The sequence below is a fragment of the Dreissena polymorpha genome, chromosome 6 (genome assembly GCF_020536995.1).
Source record: "Dreissena polymorpha isolate Duluth1 chromosome 6, UMN_Dpol_1.0, whole genome shotgun sequence".
Classification (NCBI taxonomy): Eukaryota; Metazoa; Mollusca; class Bivalvia; order Myida; family Dreissenidae; genus Dreissena; species Dreissena polymorpha.
The window spans coordinates 6,205,147-6,228,709 of record NC_068360.1 but is presented as its reverse complement, the minus strand read 5'-3'; the positions used below and the strand labels follow the sequence as shown (position 1 = coordinate 6,228,709).

Genomic DNA, 23,563 nt, shown 5'->3' with positions numbered 1-23,563 from the left:
GATTAGTCTGTGCAAGCTGCACAGGCTAATCTGAAAGGACGTTTTCGTCATATGCATATAACCCTTATTCCCTGAGGGCGACTCATTTCTATCAACTTATATAAATTGGATGTACATGTACACAATAAGCAGTAGATAAATGCTTGTGCAATGGTTAACCCTCTCCCACTTAGAAGCAAAGTGAAAATGGCTATGTGCAAACAGCATAAAACCAGAACAGCCTGCAAGTAACTCTCAGGCTGTTCAGGTTTTATGCTGTTTGCTGCTCATCAGTATCTAAGGGTTGGAAATGAATTTAAAACTTGAATCTAGTAAGAAAGGTCTTTAATTAAATTTAACTTTCTAAGGGACAACAAATGCGTCAAAATACGTATCTAACTGGTAAATGGATAATAGGTTTGAGAAAGGCTGACTAAGACAAATAATACAATTTCTCCTATTTCCTTGTTTCTTTTTCTCCTTTTTTTTCGCCAAAATAGCATTGTTGTCTAACACATATTAAATGTAAATTCATTCATTTATACCCATTAAGATATCATGTTATGCTACTAACACAATCATTGTAAGATATGAATGGGATGCCCTCAACCCTTACCATACCTATTGACCGGGACAATAAAGGTTTTAGATCCAAAATTTAAATTTAAAAAAAGGAGCCTCAAGTGTGATAAGACCATATAAACTTTGATATACACACACATTGATTGGCCTGTGGTTAATACATTGTCATGTTAACAATAAGTTAACAAACAAAGAAAAATATTACATGTTTGGGGGAAAAAAAAACTTTGCCAATTTTCTTGCAGACTTTGCCTGGAGCATTTCAAGTACCTGGGCAAGAAGAAGATCATCACATTGAGCATCATAGGAGAGAGTAGCATGGGACGTAAGGCCAACACCCTACCGGTCAACCGGCGCTCAGTCATCCCCACAGCAAACGGCAGCCTGCCACCAACCATGCGCAGTGTCAGCCAGTATGGAGACTTCCCAAATGAAGTGCCCAGCTATCATAGTATGTATACAGGCTTGTTAAGTGACTTCCCTAATGAAGCTTCCAGCTATCATAGTATGTATATAGGCTTTTTAAGGGACTTCATGTATACAGGCTTGTTAAATGACTTCCATAATGAAGTGCCCAGCTATCATAGTATGTATACAGGCTTGTTAAATGACTTCCATTATGAAGTGCCCAGCTATCATAGTATGTATACAGGCTTGTTAAGTGACTTCCCTAATGAAGTGCCCAGCTATCATAGTATGTATATAGGCTTGTTAAGGGACTTCATGTATACAGGCTTGTCAAGTGACTTCCTTAATGAAGTGCCCAGCTATCATAGTATGTATACAGGCTTGTCAAGTGACTTCCTTAATGAAGTGCCCAGCTATCATAGTATGTATACAGGCTTGTTAAGTGACTTCCCTAATGAAGTACACAGCTATCATAGTATGTATACAGGCTTGTTAAGTGACTTCGCTAATGAAGTGCCCAGCTATCATAGTATGTATACAGGCTTGTTAAATGACTTCCCTAATGAAGTGCCCAGCTACCATAGTATGTATACAGTCTTGTTAAGTGACTTCCCTAATGAAGTGCCCAGCTACCATAGTATGTATACAGACTTGTTAAATGACTTTCCTAATGAAGTGCCCAGCTACCATAGTATGTATACAGGCTTGTTAAGTGACTTCCCTAATGAAGTGCCCAGCTACCATAGTATGTATACAGGCTTGTTAAATGACTTCCCTAATAAAGTGCCCAGCTACCATAGTATGTATACAGGCTTGTTAAGTGACTACCCTAATGAAGTGCCCAGCTATCATCGTATGCCTTTCGAAAGTCTATATATAAGCAATAGAATCTACCCCCCTTTTTTGACAAATATTTTTGAGCCATCGCTTGAAGGCAAAAAACATTATCTATAGCTGAATAGCCGGCCCGAAAACCTGCTTGAGATTCATCAAATTTATTGTTTCCTTCCGCCCATTCATATAATCGTTTATTTAATATACCAGCAAATATTTTGTACATTATATTAGTTAAAGAGATTCCACGGTAATTTCCAAGAATATGAGTAGGTCCAGATTTGTGTATTGGACATATTATACTCTGACCCCAAGTTTTAGGAAAATAACCAGAATAAAAAAAATTGATTAAAAAGTAATACTAAGAAGGGTGTAATATTGTTTAATGAATGTTTATAAAACTCAGCTGGTATTCCATCGATGCCACTGCTTTTATTATTATTAGTTTACGGATTTGAAATTTCGACTTCTGCGAGTGTAAAGGGCTCATTTAACGAAATCACATCATTGTTTACTGCATCTGTGTTATTGTTTATAACAATTCACGGCGCTTGATCGCTGTATAATAAACTACGAAAGTAGTCGTGCCATTCATTGGTCTCAATACTAGTAGTAATGTTTTGTTGCGGTTTAGCTTGCTTAATTTTTTTCCACAGGAAATTCGGATTTTTATTATTCTGGAGTAGTTCCGCTCTATTTTTTCTTTGTAAAATTTTAGTATTGCAATAATTTTTTAATATATTTCTGTGATCCTTATACTCATTCAAATCAGATGCTAAATTTGAAGCTCGAAATTTTCGTAAATATGTGTATTTTTGTTTCTTAAGTTTATCACATTGTTCATCCCACCGAAGTGGCTGTAAGGATTGTTTGTAGTTAGGAGGTAATAAAAGCATAGTATACAGCGTTAATTTTGTCAATCGCCGCTTCAATATTTGTAGTAATGAGATTCATTATTATATTATAATTTTCATTTAAGAGTGTATTTATATTAATGCGAAAGGCATCAGCAAATCTTTCTTGCCATTTGTATTTATTTACGCGCGAAACTTCTTTATTATTACCAAAATCATTGCGGTTGCTATTTATGTGTTTATGTGTTCCAAGTTTATTCGACAGTTAATTGGAAAATGATCAAACTCTGAGCGGTCAAGTACTTTGAAGTCAATAATTCTCGAAAATAATTCTGATGAAGCAATCATGTAATCTACAACACTTGCCCCTTCGTTTGAAACACATGTGAAATGGCCTTCCTTATTGTTCGCAAATCTTCCATTTAGAATATGTACATCAAACACACTGCATAAATTGACTAACGATTTTATAAAATTATTTCCCCTTAAGTTATCTCTATTCGCGCGTTGCATATCAAAATCACTTCCTTCATAATCTATGTTTCCAAATATATAATATAAATCATCGCAAGGTATAAAAATCTAAGTAATCGTGCGTTCTAGAATTTAAGTCTCCTGATAAGAAAAATAGAGCATCGGGATATGTAAATTTTAGCTGTTCTAAGTTAGAAAACATACAATGTATGCCATTCCTCTCATCTGTTAGGTTATATATTGATGACCCTTCTGGAGAGATATAAGTGTAATACATAATGACATCTTTTGACTTAAACAATTTAGAAAATTTACAGTACCATAGTATGTATACAGGCTTGTAAAGTGACTTCCCTAATGAAGTGCCCAGCTATCATAGTATGTTAAGTCTTCGAGCAAGGCTCTGTGACTTAGTCCTCACCCAGGCTTAGTATCATGAAAATACATAGGTCAATATTCAGACTCATTTTTATGCCCATGAAGGAGGGCATATAGTGATCGCACCGTCCGTCCGTCTGTCTGTCTGTCTGCCTTTCCGTCACACTTTGCGTTTAGGTTTTGGGTTTAGGTTTCGAAAAATGCTCATAACTTCTATGTCGCTTCAGATAGCAACTTGATATGTGGCATGCATGTGTATCTCATGGGGCTGCACATTTTGACTGGTGAATGGTCAAGGTCATCCTTCAAGGTCAAAGGTCAAATATAGGGCTTCAAAGCGGCGCATTAGGGGGAATTGTGTTTCTGACAAACACGTCTTTTTTTTCTCAAATTTTGATATGAGTTTGAACGTTTGCTGAATGTGGTGTTACTAAAAGCTTTTTAGAGTTTTGAGTCTTAGTCAAACCTGAATATGTGCATATTCCTATATCTAAGATTTAGGATTCGTTATGAGCTGACACACTCAATACTGAGCTGAGTGGAAACTCCAAACTCATCTCCTTAGTTGAGCTCAAAGATGTAGAATGTTCCTTTATTGTCCCCTACCGGTGAAACCGGAGGGGACTTATGGTTTGCGCTCCTTGTGTCAGTCAGTCTGTCAGTCCGTCACACTTTTCTGGATCCTGCGATAACTTTAAGAGTTCTTCATATTTTTTCATGAAACTTGAAACATGGATAGATGGCAATATGGAGATTATGCACGTCATTTCATTTCGTTCCTAAGTCAAGAATTCTGGTTGCTATGGCAACAAATATTTAAAAAAAATAAAAATTTACTGACAATGGTGGAGTTTCATCGGTAGGGGACAATATTGCTTGGCAATCTCTTGTTAGCTCGGATGTTTTCGGAGAAAACCCGAGGTATTGTCATAGCCAGCTCGTGGTGTCGTGTTGTCAGCTGTCCGCCATAGGCATCCTGCTAAAGCCTTAACATTGGCTCTAAAATCAAAGTGCTTCCACCCACAACTTTGAAACTTCATATGTAGCTGCACCTTGATGAGTTCTACACCCCACACCCATTTTTGGATCACTAGGTCAAAGGTCAAGGTCACTTTGACCTCTTAAAAAATAAAATAAAAAATGTGTTAACAAGCTTTCATTTATTCAAAATGCACCCGCAGCCGAGCATTGGCACCTGTTATGCGGTGCTCTTGTAATTACATCCCAGCAAACATTTGAGAAGTTTTAATTGAGACACTCTATTGGTCGCTTTGTTTGTTGGTGGATCAGTCCAATTTAAGTTTTTAAGTTTGCAGAACAAACTTCTCATCAACATATGAAATGTTGTAATGGCTTTGTTTGTGATGTCTGTGCACAGAAAGGCATGAGTATTAACCCATTTATGCCTAGTGTCTAGAAAAAAGGCCTTGGCAAACAGCGTAGACCCAGATGAGACGCTGCATGATGCAGCATCTCATCTGGGTCTACCCTGTAAGCTTAAAGGAATTTCTGAAAGAAATATTCTAAATATAGAAATAAATATAGTAGACATCCCTAATTTTGGAAATAAATTGATCCAATTTAGAAAAATAGGAGAGTCCACAAGGCATAAATGGGTTGAAATGCTGTTAACAGAATTAGTAGAATTGTGATGCATCTTTAAAAGATTGTACACAATCATGTTATAAAGGAAACCCAAAACTATGAATAACATTAAAATAAAAAATAATTTGAATAAAAAAACCTTTGGACTTTCACTGAAATTTCACTATTCACAATAAAATACAAGAATGTTTAATTTTCTGCCATAGCAAGCAAGGACGCTGAAGGTAAGGTATTTGTGATCATGGTTTGGGTGTGGTATATTTGTTATCAGCGGAAGATTTTGTGTCCAGTCAAATTGTGTGCCTTAAAAGCAAAGTATTTACTCATTGTTCAAGCCACTTATTGATTGCTTTGATGATAAACTAGTTATAATGTCAATGATTAACACAAGCACTGTCTGAAATTTAACAACATATTTACTTTCAATTTTGTCTTGGAAATTTAATAATGGTCTTCAAAAAATAAATGTCTTATTTATGATCAAACCTTATGGTGATAGGGGATGTGGGTAAAAAAAAGGCCTCATGTTGCTGAGCATTTATGGCTGATCAAAGACTTTTTTGCCTTAAATGTTTGTGTTGTTTAATATTAATCAGATTATTTTGTTTGCTATCAGATTCTTACTTTCCAATTTTCTGCTTTGATTATATTATTTATAAATAATATTTTGACAATGAAAACTTTTACGTAGACAATTGTGTACCTCAAACAACTTTTTTAAATATTTTTTTTTCCTATTCATATTTTTTTCAGAAATTGCTTATCATCTCCTATTATTTCTCTTTTTTGATGTGTAGTCTGTTAAACTCGTATCAGTAGAAACATGATCTTGTAACAAAGTTTGTACATGCAGGAAGTCATGATTGGAGCATTATTGGAGCTCAATCAGTTTTGCTATATCATGTTCTAAACCTAAAATTAGGTTATAAGCATAATACAATTATAAAAGAATATACAACTAGTATATAGGAACAGAAATTATCTTTTAAATTAATGAATTCCACTGTTTTAATGGTCCATATTGGTAATTGTTGTTCTCAATAATACCGTAAGGTTCTTTGTATAGCGCAACCATGTAAAATACGCATTTGTAAAATTCCAAAATGGAGAAAAAATATTTCAAGACAAGAAAACTAGCTAATCAGGCCAAAACAACCTCCAATTTTACTAAAGCTTAATGAAATAAAAATTAGAGTCGAAAAACTGCTTGCAATTCAAGGAAACTTACGGTACATCACTGTTTCACAGACAACATCATTTCCAAACTGTACCATGATTTCTTGTATCCATATTTGTCATTTCATGGGACAACACTTTATTCACGTGCATTGAACCCCCTTTCCACACTGAGATGCTCATATTTGTCATTTCAGTGACCACATCGTCCGAGGCCGACGGGATGATGCGGGCGATGTCAGAGGCCAACCTGGCCACTGAGACTGGAATGATCATCTTAGATGTGCTTGCTGTGTACACTGAGAAATTCAGGGTATGAATGGCCTCCCTTGATTAGTTTGAAAGTTGCCTCCCTTGTTGACTTGAGAGTTACCTCCCTTGATGTCATTTTGATTTATTTGTATGTTTTGTTAGTATCTTTTTATTATGCCCCCTTTCGAAGAAAATGGGGTATATAGTTTTCGCACTGTCCGTCTGTCAGCTTGTCTGTCAGTCTGTCACACTTTTCGTGTCCGCTCTCTAATTCAAATAGTTTTCATCCAATCTTTACCAAACTTGGTCAGAAGTTGTATCTAGACAATATCTAGGTCAAGTTCGAATATGGGTCATGCCAGGTCAAAAACTAGGTCACGGGGTCACTTAGTGCATTTCAAGGATTTAGTATTTACGTTTCGAAAAATGCTCATAACTTCTATCAAAGTGTTTATAGGGGGCATATGTCATCCTATGGTGACAGCTCTTGTTAAATTTGCAATTGGAAGAGATGTGTTGACCTTGCAAATGAGTAAATCCGTAAACCATGCTCATAAATGTTCTTTTAAGTTTAGGTAAATGATGTTTTTTGTTGTTGTTTTTTGGGGATGGGTGGGTAGGGACATCTCAATTTTTCTTAAGATTTTACTAAGTTATTTGATCATCATCTGGTGGAAGTCATAGCAGAGTCTTGTTTTGTAAACCATGCATAAACTTGGGATACATTTTGGCGTGTGATTGTCACTTTGCTTGGCAACTTTGCAGGCTGACCTTGAGAGTCGCAATGGTGAGAACACTTTGATGGAGACAGTGTTCAGCCTGTACCTGTACTTCCTGAAGACCAGTCAGTCAGAGACCCTGCAGGGCCACGTGTTTGCTGTCTGGAGGAGCTTCATTAAGAAGGTGAGACACACACACATATAGAGCAAACTGGGGACACAAACATGGATAGAGAACACTGGGATTGTGTAATGGATAAATTGGTTAAAAGATACTTCCACTGACAGTGGATTTTTTCTAAAAATTTTGGGAAAGGTGCTTTGGCAGCTTTGGATAGGGAAAAATCATGTCATTCTTACTAAATAGGGAAATTTTTGGGGCTTTTTGCTTACAAATACTTTAAAAATAATTGAAAATAAAAGTGTTTTCATTAGTATATTTACAAAGGTTCAACTTTTAGAGCTGGAATGGGAAATTAACATAATGTTTCAATTTATTTGTGTTTTTATTATAACCTTCATTTGAGAATTTAAGGCAGTCATTTGGAGAAATATATATTTTTTAGATTAAAAATGAGGCTGAAAAGGACAAGTATATTTTGTTTCTGATTTTGGAAGGAGTGTTTGGTGAGGTTTGTGATTTTGGAATAATGAAAATAGATCTCGAACATAAGCTCTGGAGTAGTTTAAACTTTTTGTGACAAACCCCAGATCGATCGTTTACCTTGTATTAAAGGGCATAAGATTGAAACGGGGTTATCTCACCTGAGAGGTCTCTGGAGTTGCAGTATTCTTGCAGTTCCATTGTTGTGTTTGTTTTATATATAAATCAAAAGTTTTAGTTTTTAAACAGTCATAAAAGATGATCGTGGATATTAAGAGACTGTTTGTGCCATCTCTATACAGGTGTTGTTGATTGTTTTCTAAAGTATAGTGTGTATTAATGAGATTTCTGATTAATATTTTGTAGATGAGATTTCTGGATGATATTTTTTAGATGATTTTTGTTGATGATATCTGTAGATTATATTTGTAGATGATATTTGTTGACAATATTTGTTGTTGATATTTGTTAATGATATTCATTGATGATATTTGTAGATGATATTTCTGGTTGATATTTGTTGATGATATTTGTAGATTATATTTGTTAATGATATTTGTAGATTATATTTCTGGTTGATATTTGTTGATGATATTTCTTTTTGAAATGTGTTGATGATATTTAGAAATTATTTGTTGATGATATCTGTCCACAGTTTCCCAATGTCCTGTTCAGTGGGGATGCTACCCTGTGTTCCAAACTCTGCTATGAGGTAAGTGAACATCAAAAATAAAGTCATTTGTTTATTATAGTGTCTGCCAATTTGACTTAAAAGAAAACTTGACTTATGGGCACCTTTACTCTGGGTTGTTGGCAGGAAAGAAATCAGAACCCTAACATTCAGAGTGTCTTTTGATGTGCCTATATCCTCATCCCAATTTCAAAAGGGCCAGCAAGCCCAGTTGGTAGAGAGCTTGACTACAGTTCCTAAGATAGCGGGTTCGATCCCCGGCCAGGCAAATCACTTTAAGTTGCGTTCTGAGAAAACTGGGCATAATGCATGTGCGTAAAGTGTTGTCCCAGATTAGCAATCAGGGGCTAATCAGGGACGACACTTTCCGCCTAAATTGGATTTTTACTAAGAAGAGACTTCTTTTAAACAAAAAATGTCATAAAAGCGGAAAGTGTTGTCCCTGATTAGCCTGTGTGAATTGCACAGGCTAATCTGGGATGACACTTTACGCACATGCATTATGCCCAGTTTTCTCAGAACACGACTTACTTTTGTGGGGATTGATCATGAAATCCTTTCTACTGCTGATCTTCCCCTACCTCAAGTAGAACAGTTGTCAGTAATTGGCATAAGAATATGCCCTTAGTAATGGTAACACAGCTATTCCAAGAAAGATGTGAGTTGGTAAACTGACCGCCATGACGGAAATCTTGTAGAAAACGGCAAAAAATCTAAGTAAAAAACAACAACAACAAAACTAATGGCATGTATGCCTGATTTATGGAACACACAAAGCAACAACTTTGCTGTATTTCTACACTGTGTAAAGTAATAACAAATTCCGTCTTATGACATAATTTAAAAATATATATATAATTGTTTCATGTTTTTTGTGGAATAAAGTTTATACATGGTCCTGTTTTTCAAAGCTATGCTAAAAAAACTTATAAGGAATCAAAACTAATCCAGTCTTCTCTATATACTTGAAGATTGCTTTATTAGAAATTGGTTAAAGTGCTCATTGTTTATTGATTGTGGAAACTGGCCTTAATGCATGTGCGTAAAGTGTAGTCACAGATTAGCTTTGTTCAGTTTTCACAGGCTAATCAGGGACGACAATTTTTTCTGTTATGGTATTTTTCGTTTATAGAAAGTCTCTTATTAGCAATAATTGTGTGAAGGTATTAAGTGTTGTCCCTGATTACCTTGTTTGGACTGCAAATGCTAATCTGGGATGACACTTAAGGCACATGCATTAAGCCCCGTTTTCCCAGACTACAGCTCATAGGTTTAAAGAGTACCTTGTTTATAGGTGTTACGTTGCTGCAACTCACGGTTAAAGTCCACTCGGAAGGAAGCGTGCATTCTGCTCTACAGTCTGATGAAGGCCAATTTTGAGTTCACGAAGAAAAAATCCTTCACAAGAGTTCATCTTCAGGTTTGTTATGTCATTTTTCATGAGAAAAATGTTTAGATTTTGAAAGTTGCTTGCAGAATTTTTGCTAAATGTTGTACTACTTTACTTACTACATCATCAAATTTCAAGGAGATTTATAACGGAATTTAGTTGTTGCTATCATTCTTTGAGCTAATTACCATCCCTTAAATTAGGAAAATGTTTATGGTAAATATAATTATAATATTGCATCAATGGGAAGCAAATCTCAACTTGTTCAATCAATCTCATTGGTCAGTATTTTATAGAGTGTAATGTTGTATTACGGATATCTGCAAATGAGGGATGTCCAGATTTGAGGAGATAATTATGCATGTTTATATAGGGAATTATCTGGTAGGGTGTTATAGTCGGATTTAGAGGGTTTCCACTAGGACTCTGTATGAGAGAGAAAACATTCAAAGTCTTTGGACCGGAAGTGTGAAATGTTGAATTCTTGGTTTTGAACAAACACTATATCATTGTTTTCCAGTGATCATCAAAGATTATATCATTGTTATACCCCCATTACTGGTAATGGGGGGCTATATAAGAGTCACTTTGTTGGTCTGTCGGTCGGTCTGTTAGTCTGTCCCGAAATTTCATCCGATCTTCACCAAACTTGGTCACAAGTTGTATCTAGATGATGTCTAGGTCAAGTTTGAATATGGGTCATGCCAGGTCAAAAACTAGGTCACGGGGTCACTTAGTGTGTATTAAACCGAAAGTTTGTCCGGACCATAACTATGTCATTTATCATTAGATTTTAAAATGACTTGGTACATTTGTTCACCACCATGGGACGGTGTGTCGTGTGAAAAAAGTATGTTGATATCTCCAATGTCAAGGTCACACTTGGAGTTTACAGGTCAAATGCTTGTCCGGGCCAAAACTTCGTCGTTTATGGTGAGATTTTAAAATCATTTGAAAAATTTGTTCACCATCATTGGACGGTGTGTCATGCGAAAGAATTACGTCGATATCTCCAAGGTCAAGGTCACACTTTGAGTTCAAAGATCCTAAATTAGCTTGTCCAGGCCATAACTATGTCATTCATTGTAAGATTTTAAAATCATTTGGCACATTTGTTCACCATCATTGGACGGTGTGTTGCGCAAAAGAATTACGAAGATATCTTCAAGGTCAAGGTCACACTTAAAGTTCAAAGGTCAAAAATAGCCATAAATAAGCTTCTCTGGGCCATAACTATGTTGTTCATAGTGAGAATTTAAAATCATTTGGCACATTTGTTCACCATCATAGACCGGTGTGTCGCACGAAAGAATAACGTCAATATCTCCAAGGTCAAGGTCACACTTTAAGTTCAAAGGTCAAAAATGGCCATAAATGAGCTTGTCCGGGTCATAACTATGTAGTTCATTGTGAGATCTAAAAATCATTTGGCACATATGTTCACCATCATTGGACGGTGTGTCGCGGGAAAGAATCACGTCGATATCTGCAAGGTAAAAGGTCAAACTTAAAATTGAGTTCAAAGGTCAAAAATAGCCATAAATGAGCTTGTCCAGGCCATAACTATGTTGTTCATTGTGAGATTTTAAAATCATTTGGCAAATTTGTTCACCATCATTGGACGGTGTGTTCCGCCAAAGAATTACGTTGATATCTCCAAGGTCAAGGTCACACTTTGAGTTCAAAGGTCAAAAATGGCCATAAATGAGCTTGTCCGGGCCATAACTATGTCGTTTATTGTGAGATTTTAAAATCATTTGGCACATTTGTTCACCATCATTGGACGGTGTGTCGTGCGAAAGAATAACGTCGATATCTCCAAGGCCAAGGTCACACTTTTAGTTCAAAGGTCAAAAATGGCAATAAATGATCTTGTCTTGACCATAACTATGTCATTCATTGTGAGATTTTAAAATAACTCTGTACATTAATTTTGTTTACAGTCATTGCACAGCGTGTCATGTGGAAGAATAGTTCAAAGGTCAAAATTGCTATAAATGATAATGGCATAATAATTCTTAAAAATTGCCATTAATTAGCTTCTCTTGTTTTGTGAAGACAGCATGCAAAATAGTCTGTGTCAATGCGGCACGTGGGGGTATATGTCACGTCTGTGACAAAGCTCTAGCTATCATTGTTTTCAGGTGATTAACAAACATTATATCGTTGTTAACACTGTTTGCATGGTTATATTTGTTTTCATGTTGTCATTGTTTTCAGTTTATCATATCCATCTAATCATTGTTTTCGGGTGATCATATCTGTGTTGTCATTGTTTTCATGTGATCATATATGTGTTGTCATTGATTTCAGTTGATCATATCTGTGTTGTCATTGAATTCAGTTGATCATATCTGTGTTGTCATTGAATTCAGTTGATCATATATGTGGTGTCATTGAATTTATTTGATCATATCTGTGGTGTCGTTTAATTTACTTGATCATATCTGTGGTGTCATTGTTTTCAGTTGATCATATCTTTGTTGTCATTGAATTCAGTTGATCATATCTGTGTTATTGTTTTCAGGTGATCATATCTGTGTTGTCATTGTTTTCAGGTGATCATATTAGTGTTGTCATTGATTTCAGTTGATCATATCTGTGGTGCATTTAATTCAGTTGATCATATCTGTGTTGTCATTGATTTAAGGTGATCATATATGTGTTGTCATTGTTTTCATGTGATCATATCCGTGTTATCATTGTTTTCAGGTGATCATATCTGTGTTGTCATTGTTTTCAGGTGATCATATCCATCTAATCATTGTTTTCAGGCGATCATATATGTGTTGTCATTGTTTTCATGTGATTATATCTGTGTTGTCATTGAATTCAGTTGATCATATCTGTGGTGTCATTGAATTCAGTTGATCATATATGTGGTGTCATTGAATTCAGTTGATCATATATGTGGTGTCATTGAATTCAGTTGATCATTTATGTGTTGCCCATGATTTCAGTCGATAATATCTGTGTTGTCATTGATTTCAGTTGATCATATCTGTGGTGTCATTGTTTTCAGTTGATCATATCTGTGTTGTTATTGTTTTCAGTGGATCATATACGTGTTGTCATTGTTTTCAGTTGATCATATCTGTGTTATCATTGTTTTCAGTTGATCATATCTGTGTTGTCATTGTTTTCAGTTGATCATATCTGTGTTATCATTGTTTTCATGTGATCATATCTGTGTTGTCATTGTTTTCAGTTGATCAAATCTGTGTTGTTATTCTTTTCAGGTGATCATATCTGTGGCTCAGTTGATCGGCAATGCCTTGACGCTTTCCAACTATCGGTTCCAGGAAAGCCTAGCCCTCATCAACAGCTATGCCACCTCAGACAAAACTATGAATGTAAGACTCTAGTAGATCTTATAGTGTAGTGTTACAGTGTATTGTGTGTCCGACAAAACTATGACTGTAAGACTCTAGTAGATCTTTTAGTGTAACATGTGTCCATATGCACCAACATATAGTTAGACTTAAGTATAAAGAATAGACTTTGAACCAAGAAATCTTACATCAGGGCTTGAATAGATGCAAGCGATAGATGGTTCTTATGTCATTAGCACAATGTTATATATAAAAAAATGTAGTTTTGAGTTGTTATAGGTGTCAAGTTATACTCAAGAATAAATAATGTTTGGAATATTACAGTTTGAAGATTATTATTTATTCTTAGACTTAAGAATAAGAATTGGTTGGTAAATACGGGGCCAGGTCCTGTAGTCTCCCACCAAGTCATAGACTTTAGTTTAAAAATAAAGAATATTCATATAACTTTAATTTACAAAAACTAATTGAACTTCAAGTCTGGCCTGGCAGGTAAAGCCTATAATTATATAATTGTTCATTATGAACAATATGTTAATGATACGTGCACCGTATTTAGCGTCTATATTTGGAAATTGAGTTGTTTTTAATGAGACTTATACTATTCTTTATTCTCAAGTCTCATGATTGGTTGTTCTTGTGTGTCCTTTATGTTGTTTAATCTTATTGGTCTTTTTAACCATGGGAGATTTGCTTTGTTTGTGTACACAATTAACAAGTTATCTTTTGTTTTTTATTTGTAAGTTTTTCCTCACAAGATAAAGTTTCACGCTAACACGGTACCATGTTATCTAGGTGTCAACTTTCTGGGCAGTTTTTGACCCAGCATCACAGGTAAAACAGTCGCTCCTGAATAAGCACGCCATATTGAAAGCGGGTCAATTGGCCTGCTTTTAATACACTATCTCTTGGGCTTGAACAATACGACTTGCCGTATTTTAATAATCTTTGATTTCCTGTTGGCTAAGCAATATAACAAGTTTGAACTGTGTTTTCTTAAACCTTACAGAAAAATTTAATTATTCATTTCACCTGTGTCTCTTTGATCTAAATGTATTCCTGCGGATTTTGATTGTGTCTCTATATTGTCTTGATGTATGTAGCCTAACATAATGTTTCTTAAAAGGGTGCTTGATTTGTCAATTCTTTTACTCTGGTTCTTTTAATAATTCTACATCTGTTTCTTCTTTTACTTGTAAATTACAATGTTAAATTATCATTATTGTTATCAAAAAAATCTGTTATTTTTATTACCTTGTATTATTCAATTGTGTCCTATCAGCACATATGTAATGACAAAATAAATCTGATAATAATAAACTAATCTGTATTTTCACCATGTCAAACAGACATTGTATCCAGGATAGTGATATCATTTTATTCATTTTCACGGCTTCATTTAATACTTTAAATGTTATTTTTAAGCCATTGTCTTTCATTTATTTTTTAAACAAGGACAAAATATTGAGTTCATGATAGGATATATAGAGAATAATAGATCGGTGACGTGGATGGAGAATGGTTATCTGGCAAGTCAGAGGAATTTATCGGGCAAGCCGAAGGTGGCTAGTTTATTCTTTTTGTTATTAAAATATCAAAATTAATCCATATTACAGGTAAAACTGCATATAAAGAATTGTAGAAATGTTTATTACAAGATTGCTGTTTTATTCCAATTTCACATAATACAGTGTTTTAGGAATTGTGATTTTTGCATTTTTCCGATGGTGAAAATTCTAAAAGGTTAACTTAAACTAAGAATTGCATTGTTGAGATATAGTATTATTTATGCATAATATAAACTTACTTTTTAAATATTTTTTCAACTCCTTTTGTATTTAACAATTATGTATGTATGGCATATTTTTACACATACAAATGATCAAATATTTCTGTTTTAGGAAGTTTCCTCACAAGTTTCAGGGCGGACAAGAAAATATGTTAGATTAGATTTTGTTACTAAGCATTCAAAATTAACATAGTGATTGGGCAATGCAGTTGTTGCATATGTATGCTTGTATCTCATTTGAAGACAAAAAGTTCAAGTTAGTTTGAAATAATAAAATATTAATAAATAATTAAATGTTATAATTATTTTAAACTTCAATATTTCAATCTATTTGAAACTTGATTTGGTATTAATTGAGCTTTAATGATTTGTTCCAAAACATGACTTTGAGATTATTTTGTATCCTCTAATTTTCCACTAAAGTGGAATACATGTAGACTTGTAAGTACTCTTTGTTAATGTCATTTAAATCAAACGTGTTATACATAATTTGAATCACATGTCAGCATAGTATCATTTGACTCAAATGTCAAATGTATCATTTGAATAAAATGTCATAGGTATCATTTGAATCAAATGTCAGAGGTAACATTTGATTCAAATGTCAGATTATCATTCAAATCAAATGACAGCTTTGATTGTGAGATACAAGCATACATGCAGGTTTGTTTAGATCAGTAGATTTTCATCAGTTACTGTAACCCTTTGCACTCCTGACATATGTATAATAACTTGGTACAATTGCTTTTAACAATAAATATCAACCTAGTCTGAATCATCCTAGATTAGAACTCCAAGAAAACAATATTATCGAACTGGTGTTAACCAGTATTTTGTTATAAGTCACTATGTATCACTTAGTATTTTCTGCACACTAAACATTCTGTGTTTTACACTTCTGAACAAAATATTCCAGACTATTATATAAAAAATAAGTTAGTTTGTATCTAAAGCCAACCATGAAATGTGTCATGTAAATAGAAATGCAGTCTTAAGTATCAGTATAAGTCAAGATGCCATGTTGTGTCTATTATATTTACTGGTCAGTGCATATGACAGGTCAATCTATATGGCATATGAGTTTATAAAACAGTTCAATCCATATGACAAGTCAATCCATATGAGTTATTTCGTGCTGCAGGTAAGTCCAGAATTATTGTCTGACAGGTCACTTGAAAAATTACAGTTCGGTGTTAACATTTTCATGTTTGATCTTGTTTACAGAGCATTACTCAAGGTTCAAATAAGGTAATAAATTATTACTGCGGCTCGCCTACTAGGCAGACAGATACAATGCCCACTATAATTAACTTATGTCCATTTTTTCAGCTACAAAGTTGTCCAATTTTGCATTTTAATAAATATATGGTTTATTTTAATGTTTTCATGGCATTTATCCAGATATTTTTCTATAAGCTATTTTTTATATGTTCCTTAAAATTGTAAGCTATTATGTTGAAACATGATTTGCTATTTATTGACACACAAAGATAAACGAGGAGTTACCAACACCAGAATCAAAAACAGAAACAAAACATTTATTTTTTATACACACACATATTTACACCATGCCAGCTTATTGCACAGATTTTTTGGTTCAACTTTTATTTCTTATATATCTTAAAGGGATCTTTTCACGATTTGGTAAATTGACAAAATTGAAAAAAGTTGTTTCAGATTCGTAAGTTTTCGTTTTAGTTATAATATTTGTGTGGAAACAGTAATACTGAACATTAACCATGCTCTAATATAGCCATTATATGCATCTTTTGAAGATTTTAAAACCTAAAAATTATAAAGCGTTGCAACGCGAAACGATTGAATAATTTGGAGAGTTCTGTTTTTGTCGTTAAATTTTGTGAAACTACGAAGATTGCTTATATAAGGTATAAAATACGTCAAGAATGTGTACTCGGCGGAATAGCTCAGTAGGCTAAAGCGTTTTTACTTCAGGACTCTGGCAGGACTCCAGGGGTCACTGGTTCGAAACCTGCTCCGGGCAATGTTCTTTTCCTTTTTTAGCTCACCTGAGCGATAGCTCGAGGTGAGCTATTGTGATCACTCAGCGTCCGGCGTCCGTCCGTCCTTCCGTCCGTCCGTCTGTAAACAATTTGTAAACATCTTCTTCTACTAAACCATTGAGCCAATTTCAACTAAATTTCATGTGGAGCATCCCTAGGTCATGGGACAAAAGAATTGTTAAAAAAAATTTGATCACATAACCAAGATGGCCGCCATGACCATATATGGTAAAAACCTTAAAAAATCTTCTTGTCAGAAACTGCTCATCAGATTTTCAAAAATTTTCACAGGGATGACCTTTAAGGGCTCCCCTGAAAAAGTTGGTCAAAGAAATTTGATTCGTCAAAAAACATGGCCGCAGGAGCTCGTTGAACTTTGCATGTGTATTCGTTTTTGCCTATTTTGTGAAAACTTTCAAAAATCTTCCACTTTTTTTGTCCGATCCTTTCCAAATTTGCACAGTGTCTTTATATCAATGAGGACACGAACCCTACAAAAAATGAGCATTATTGGTCCATGAAGTACAGAATTACCTCCCCTTGAATTGAGAAAATGGTGTTTATGCAATAAAGTCCAAATTTTTCATCCAATTCTTTCCAAACTTGTAAGGATTTAGCATGGTTCAAACAAGGGAAACAACTACGGTTTATGCATGTTCTTTTTATTACAGATTTGCCTCCCTTTAATTCATTCAAAATCTCATTTTACAGCAGAGATTCCAAATCTGACCTGTAAATGAGCCCCATATTTACTGCTGGTGCTATGTTACCTTTTCCCATTTGATCATTCTTAAGTATTGGTCTTGTAATGCTGCTACTGCTACTGCTACTGCTACTGCTACTGCTACTGCTACTACTACTACTACTACTACTACTACTACTACTACTACTACTACTACTACTACTACTACTACTTCTACTACTACTACTACTACTACTACTTCTACTACTACTACCACTACTACTACTACTACTACTACTACTACTACTACTACTACTACTACTACTACTTGTACTACTACTACTAGTACTACTACCACCACCACCACCACCACCACCACCACCACCACCACCACCACCACGTCTACTATTACTACTTCTACTACTACTGCCACTACTACTACTACTTTTACCACTACTACTACTACTACTACTACTACTACTACTACTACCACTACTACTACTACTACTACTACTACTACTACTTCTACTACTTCTACTACTACTACTACTACTACTTCTACTACTACTACTACTACTACTACTACTACTACTACTACTACTACTACAACTACTATTACTACTACTACTACTACTACTACTACTACTACTACTACTACTACTACTACTACACCACCACCACCACCACCACCACCATTCACAGTGACAAAAAACGTATTCACACAATGGCTGCTACTACAACTTATAGCCCATATAGGGGGGCATGCATGTTTTACAAACAGCCCTTGTTTCTATGGGATTTTAACCACAACTGTTCATGTTTATCTCCGACACATATTTTTAGGTCACCTGTCATGAAGTGACACGGTGAGCTTATGTGATCGTGTGATGTCCGGAGTCCGTTGTGCGTGCCTGCGTGTGTCCGTCCTTCAACAATTTGTTTGTGTAGACAGTAGAGGTCACAGTTTGCATCCAATCTTGATGAAATTTGGTCAAAATGTTTATCTTGATGAAATCCGGTTTGGGATTGTATTTGGGTCATCTGGGGTCAAAAACAAGGTCACTAGGTCAAATAATAGAACAACCTTCTGTAGACAATAGAGGTCACAGTTTTCATCCAATCTTTATGAAATTTGGTCAGAATGTTTATCTTGATGAAATCTGGGTTGGGATTTTATTTGGGTCATCTGGGGTCAAAAACTAGGTCACTAGGTCAAATAATAGAAAAACCTTGTGTAGACATTAGAGATCACAGTTTTCATCCAACCTTTATGAAATTTGGTCAGAATTCTTGATGAAATCTGGGTGGGATTGTATTTGGGTCATCTGGGGTAAAAATCTAGGTCAAATAAATAGAAAAACCTTGTGTTGACAATAGAGGTCACAGTTTTCATCAATATTTATGAACTGTGGTCAGAATGTTTATCTTGATGAAATCTGGATTGGGATTGTATTTGGGTCATCTAGAGTCAGGAACTAGGTCACTAGGTCAAATCATAGAAAAACATTGTGTAGACAATAGAGGTCATAGTTTTCATCTGATCTTAATGAGTCAGGTGAGCGATTCAGGGCCATCATGGCCCTCTTGTTTAATTTTTTTCTTGATTTTTTACTGGAGCTTTTACGATCCAATGTTTACATTTATCAATATAAAGCATTTAATGAATAAGTTAAAAAAATGCCAAAATCTGTGAAAAGGCCCCTTTAATGCTTTTGCAAACCTGCTTTATATTTTTAATCAAAGACACACACCAGAAATGAACTGTCTAATAAACACTAACATGTTATATCCCTTATTTGATTCATAATTATGTTTAATTCAGTACAAGTTGATTAAGTTGAACATTGAACTGCAGTTTTAATTTTACATCATTGTGAACTATTGAAATTAATAACTAAGATATTTCAATAACAAATTTATTATAAGAAGGGGTTTAAATTTAGATAAATATATATGCCCCGCCCCTGGACCACCAGGTTATATGGATGTGCACAAAGTATTGTCACAAATGAGTGTGTGCAGTATGCGCAGGCTAAACTGGGACCATTTTCTCCACCTAGACTGTAATTATATTTTAGGAAAGAATTTCTTCACATGAACAATTTTCATAAAAGCACAAAGTGTTGTCCCTGACAGGGAAGATACTTTATGCACATACATTAAGCCCAGTTTTCAAAAGGGTCGGCTCAGTTTAATATTGATGATATTAATTAAAGTCGCAGATTGCATGGTATTTACAGATGTTTTGAGTGGCATGTGGGCATTATACAAAAGTTTTAGATGGAGCCACATTGTAGATCAACTAGGGGTTTCATATTCTATAATGCTGTGTACTTCAACATGTCTTTCAGCTACTCTTGATTTTCTTAACTTATGTTTTAGACTTTATTTTATGCTTGTTTAGAAATGTAAATATAAGGTTGATTTATAATAACTTTGTATTCGGTTGTATTAAATTATTTTTATTAACCAGGTTTTCCGAAGGAAAAAACTGGTTATTAGATTGGCGAATGCGGGCAGGCTGGCTGGCTGGCTGGCTGGCGGGCTGGCTGGCTGGCGGGCTGGCGGAATAAGCTTGTCCGGGCCATAACTATGTCGTTCATTGTCAGATTTTAAAATCATTTGGCACATTTGTTCACCATCATTGAACGGTGTGTCGCGCGAAATAATTACGTCGATATCTCCAAGGTCCAGGTCACACTTTGAGTTCAAAGGTCAAAAATGGCCATAAATGAGCTTGTCCGAGCCATAACTTTGTCGTTCATCGTCAGATTTTAAAATCATTTGGCACATTTGTTCACCATCATTGGACGGTGTGTCGCGCGAAATAATTACGTCGATATCTCCAAGGTCAAGGTCACACTTTGAGTTCAAAGGTCAAAAATGGCCATAAATGAGCTTGTCCTGGCCATAACTATGTCATTCATTGTGAGATTTTAAAATCATTTGGCACATTTGTTCACCATCATGGGACGGTGTGTCCCACGAAAGAATCACGTCAATATCTCCAATGTCAAGGTCGCCACGACTAAAAATAGATTTAAAAAAAAAAAAAAAACTTACAAAGGGGGTTAATTTTTTTTGTTCATTTCAAAAGTTCAGTTTGAGTTTTCTCCCTTTATCAGATTTTTTTTTCACAATGAAAACCTGGTTTTGTGACAATTTTGTCCCTTGTTTAACCTAAAAAGTTAACTATATTTAAATAGATTTTTTAGCTGGAATGAATAGTCAGAGCTCTACTTCTCGCCCATTTTTTGTATGAAATTCAATGTTTCCTTTTACAAAAATGGTAAAATACTAAATATGTACGCAATAGTTCCTTGCAAATAGAAAACGATTTTTACGTTAACAACCAGAGACTTAAGGAATATTATACCCAGAAATGTAGATAAATTTCCAGAAATTTTCTAATGGTGCACTGTTAATACCTATCATGACTTTTAACATCAGTTTTCAAATGGAGTACTGTTTTTACTTTTCCGATATTTAACTAAAGTTTTCCAATGTAGCACTGCTGTTGCCTATCCCATCTTAAACTTCAGTTTTACAATGGTGCACTGTAAATACCAATCCTATCTTAAACTTCAGAAAACCAAGTTTTCTCACGAGGTGAAGGACCTGACAAAGCGTATCAAGACTGTGTTAATGGCCACGGCGCAGATGAAGGAGCACGAACAAGATCCAGAGATGTTGATAGATCTCCAGTACAGCCTGGCCAACTCATATGCCAGCACGCCAGAGCTACGCAAGACTTGGCTCGAGTCCATGGCCAGGATCCATGACAGAAATGGCAACCATTCAGAGGTAAAGATAAGTTTACAGAGATGTAAGAATTTCCAAAGTATACATGTTTAGCTGTGTTTACAATTCTGAGGTGAAATTATCCCCCGCCATCGGTGGAGGGATATTGTTTTGGCGTTTTCTGTCCCTCTTTCCATCTGTCCGTCTTTCTGTCTGTTCTTCTTTCCGTCCGTCTGTCCGGAGCCATATTTTGGAAGTGCTTTGGCGGATTTCATTGAAACTAGGTATGAGTACAGTGAACCCGCGTTTATCTGGAATTCGATAGTGCGGAAAACTAGCGATCCGGACGAAAGTCAAGGGGAATGGATTTATTATGCAGTATTTTCCCTCGTTAAGTCCGGAATCACGCGTTCCGGATCCAGATATATATTTCGCGACACCGATCTGTGTATTTAGCTGTAATTATGTCTCGTTAATCCGGATGCCTCCCAACATGGGGCTTAATCGCGCATTCACCGAGGCGTGAAGTATTGTTGATTTAGGCTTAATGGCCAACCTGTCGTTTAAACAAAAGCGCAATCACCGAGGCGTGAAATATTACTTTGTTTAGGAGTGATAGCTAATGTGCGTGACTAAACATGATTCGACCCCAACTTTACTTAAACTTAAATTGGTGTCGGCATTACACAATGCATCTTAAATGACACACTTGGTGTTTGATTTTCTTTAATGACTTTAATGAGCTGAACACGTGACCAATTAAGACGCTGATTACAATGCGTAGGAACAGGAATGATGAGTGTTCTTCAAGACCGAATCATCAAGGAGTGTCGCCAAACAAAAGTGACGGGCTTTTTTTCGAAATGAACTTGTTATGCGTGAAAAGTTGTGATTATTTAAACTATCCGTTAAAAACTTGTCGCTATGATTTTTAACATGTCGCAATTTTAATCATTTCAACATTCTGAGACAGGTTATAAATAAATATAGATAGTATGGCAGTTTTCAGTTTTATTTTCATTTGCCTTAAACATCCTTGATTTGTAACTCTGTGACTTTACCAGCTTACAGCTCGCTTGCCACCCATGGCAACGTCTTTTTACTGCGGCAGTATGAAACGAGATACAAGCAGTCCTCATGGTGTGTACATGTACTACAATTCGGTTACGCATTTTTGTATTTATATTGTTGAACAACATTAGATTTTTTAAACTAAATAAACTAAATAAATGTCTGCGTAACAAGAAAATATTGTTCTTGATGCGAAATAAGTATGTCAATGTACGTAAAAGTAAGGTGTATGTCATAAGGTAAGTTTAAACTCTTGTCAAAACGGCACTGGTTCGATAATCCAGAAGATTCGTTAATCCAGAAATTTCTGCCGGGACGGACGTTTTCGGATAAACACGGGTTCACTGTATATATATGGATAAGAGGATGATGCACGCCAAATGGCGTTGTACACCATCTTGTAATAACGGAGTTATGGCCCTTTGTATCTTGAAAAAATGCTTTGTTGACTGTAAAATATAACACTTTTGTGTCCAGAAGCATATTGGCGGGGGATATCAATTCAACAAATTTGCTTGTTTATACATAATTTTACAGAAATGGCAACTATTTTGAGTTATGTTTTGATAAATTTACAGAAATTGTAAACATTCCAATGTATGCTTTTTCAGATAAAGTTTCAGAAATTAGAACCATTCCGAGGTATAATGTTGAAATAAGTTTATAGAAATACCAACAGTTCTGTGGTATAATATTTATATAAGTTTACTATGTCAACTGTTCTGAGGTATCGTGTTTAGATAAGTTTACTGGAATGGCAATTGTTCAGAGGTATAATGCCTAGATAAGTTTACTGGAATGGCAGCTGTTCTGAGGTATAATGCTTAGATAAGTTTACTAGAATGGCAACTGTTCTGAGGTGTAATGTTTAGATAAGTTTACTGGAATGGCAGCTGTTCTGACATAATGCTTAGATAAGTTTACTGGAATGGAAACTGTTATGAGGTATAATGCTTAGATAAGTTTACTGGAATGGCAACT

At 35.2% G+C, this 23,563-nt stretch overlaps 1 protein-coding gene and 1 long non-coding RNA gene across 8 annotated transcripts in view; both read left to right on the top strand.

Annotated features, from left to right (window-relative positions):
* The window catches only part of LOC127835267 (dedicator of cytokinesis protein 9-like), a 176,169-nt gene that overhangs the window by 127,578 nt on the left and 25,028 nt on the right, over window positions 1–23,563 (top strand). For 6 of the 7 annotated variants that reach the window (XM_052361610.1, XM_052361611.1, XM_052361609.1 and 3 more), the window contains 9 exons: window positions 807–1,012; window positions 5,321–5,338; window positions 6,488–6,603; window positions 7,308–7,445; window positions 8,521–8,577; window positions 9,851–9,976; window positions 13,186–13,299; window positions 14,074–14,112; window positions 21,359–21,574. In XM_052361610.1, coding sequence (XP_052217570.1) covers window positions 807–1,012; window positions 5,321–5,338; window positions 6,488–6,603; window positions 7,308–7,445; window positions 8,521–8,577; window positions 9,851–9,976; window positions 13,186–13,299; window positions 14,074–14,112; window positions 21,359–21,574 — 1,030 coding nt within the window. The remainder of the gene's footprint in view (window positions 1–806; window positions 1,013–5,320; window positions 5,339–6,487; window positions 6,604–7,307; window positions 7,446–8,520; window positions 8,578–9,850; window positions 9,977–13,185; window positions 13,300–14,073; window positions 14,113–21,358; window positions 21,575–23,563) is intronic. The other variant, XM_052361612.1, reaches the window with a different exon arrangement.
* On the top strand, window positions 16,326–20,866 carry LOC127835276 (uncharacterized). Its single transcript, XR_008028438.1, has 2 exons — window positions 16,326–20,458; window positions 20,621–20,866. It is a non-coding gene; the product is annotated as an uncharacterized LOC127835276 (long non-coding RNA).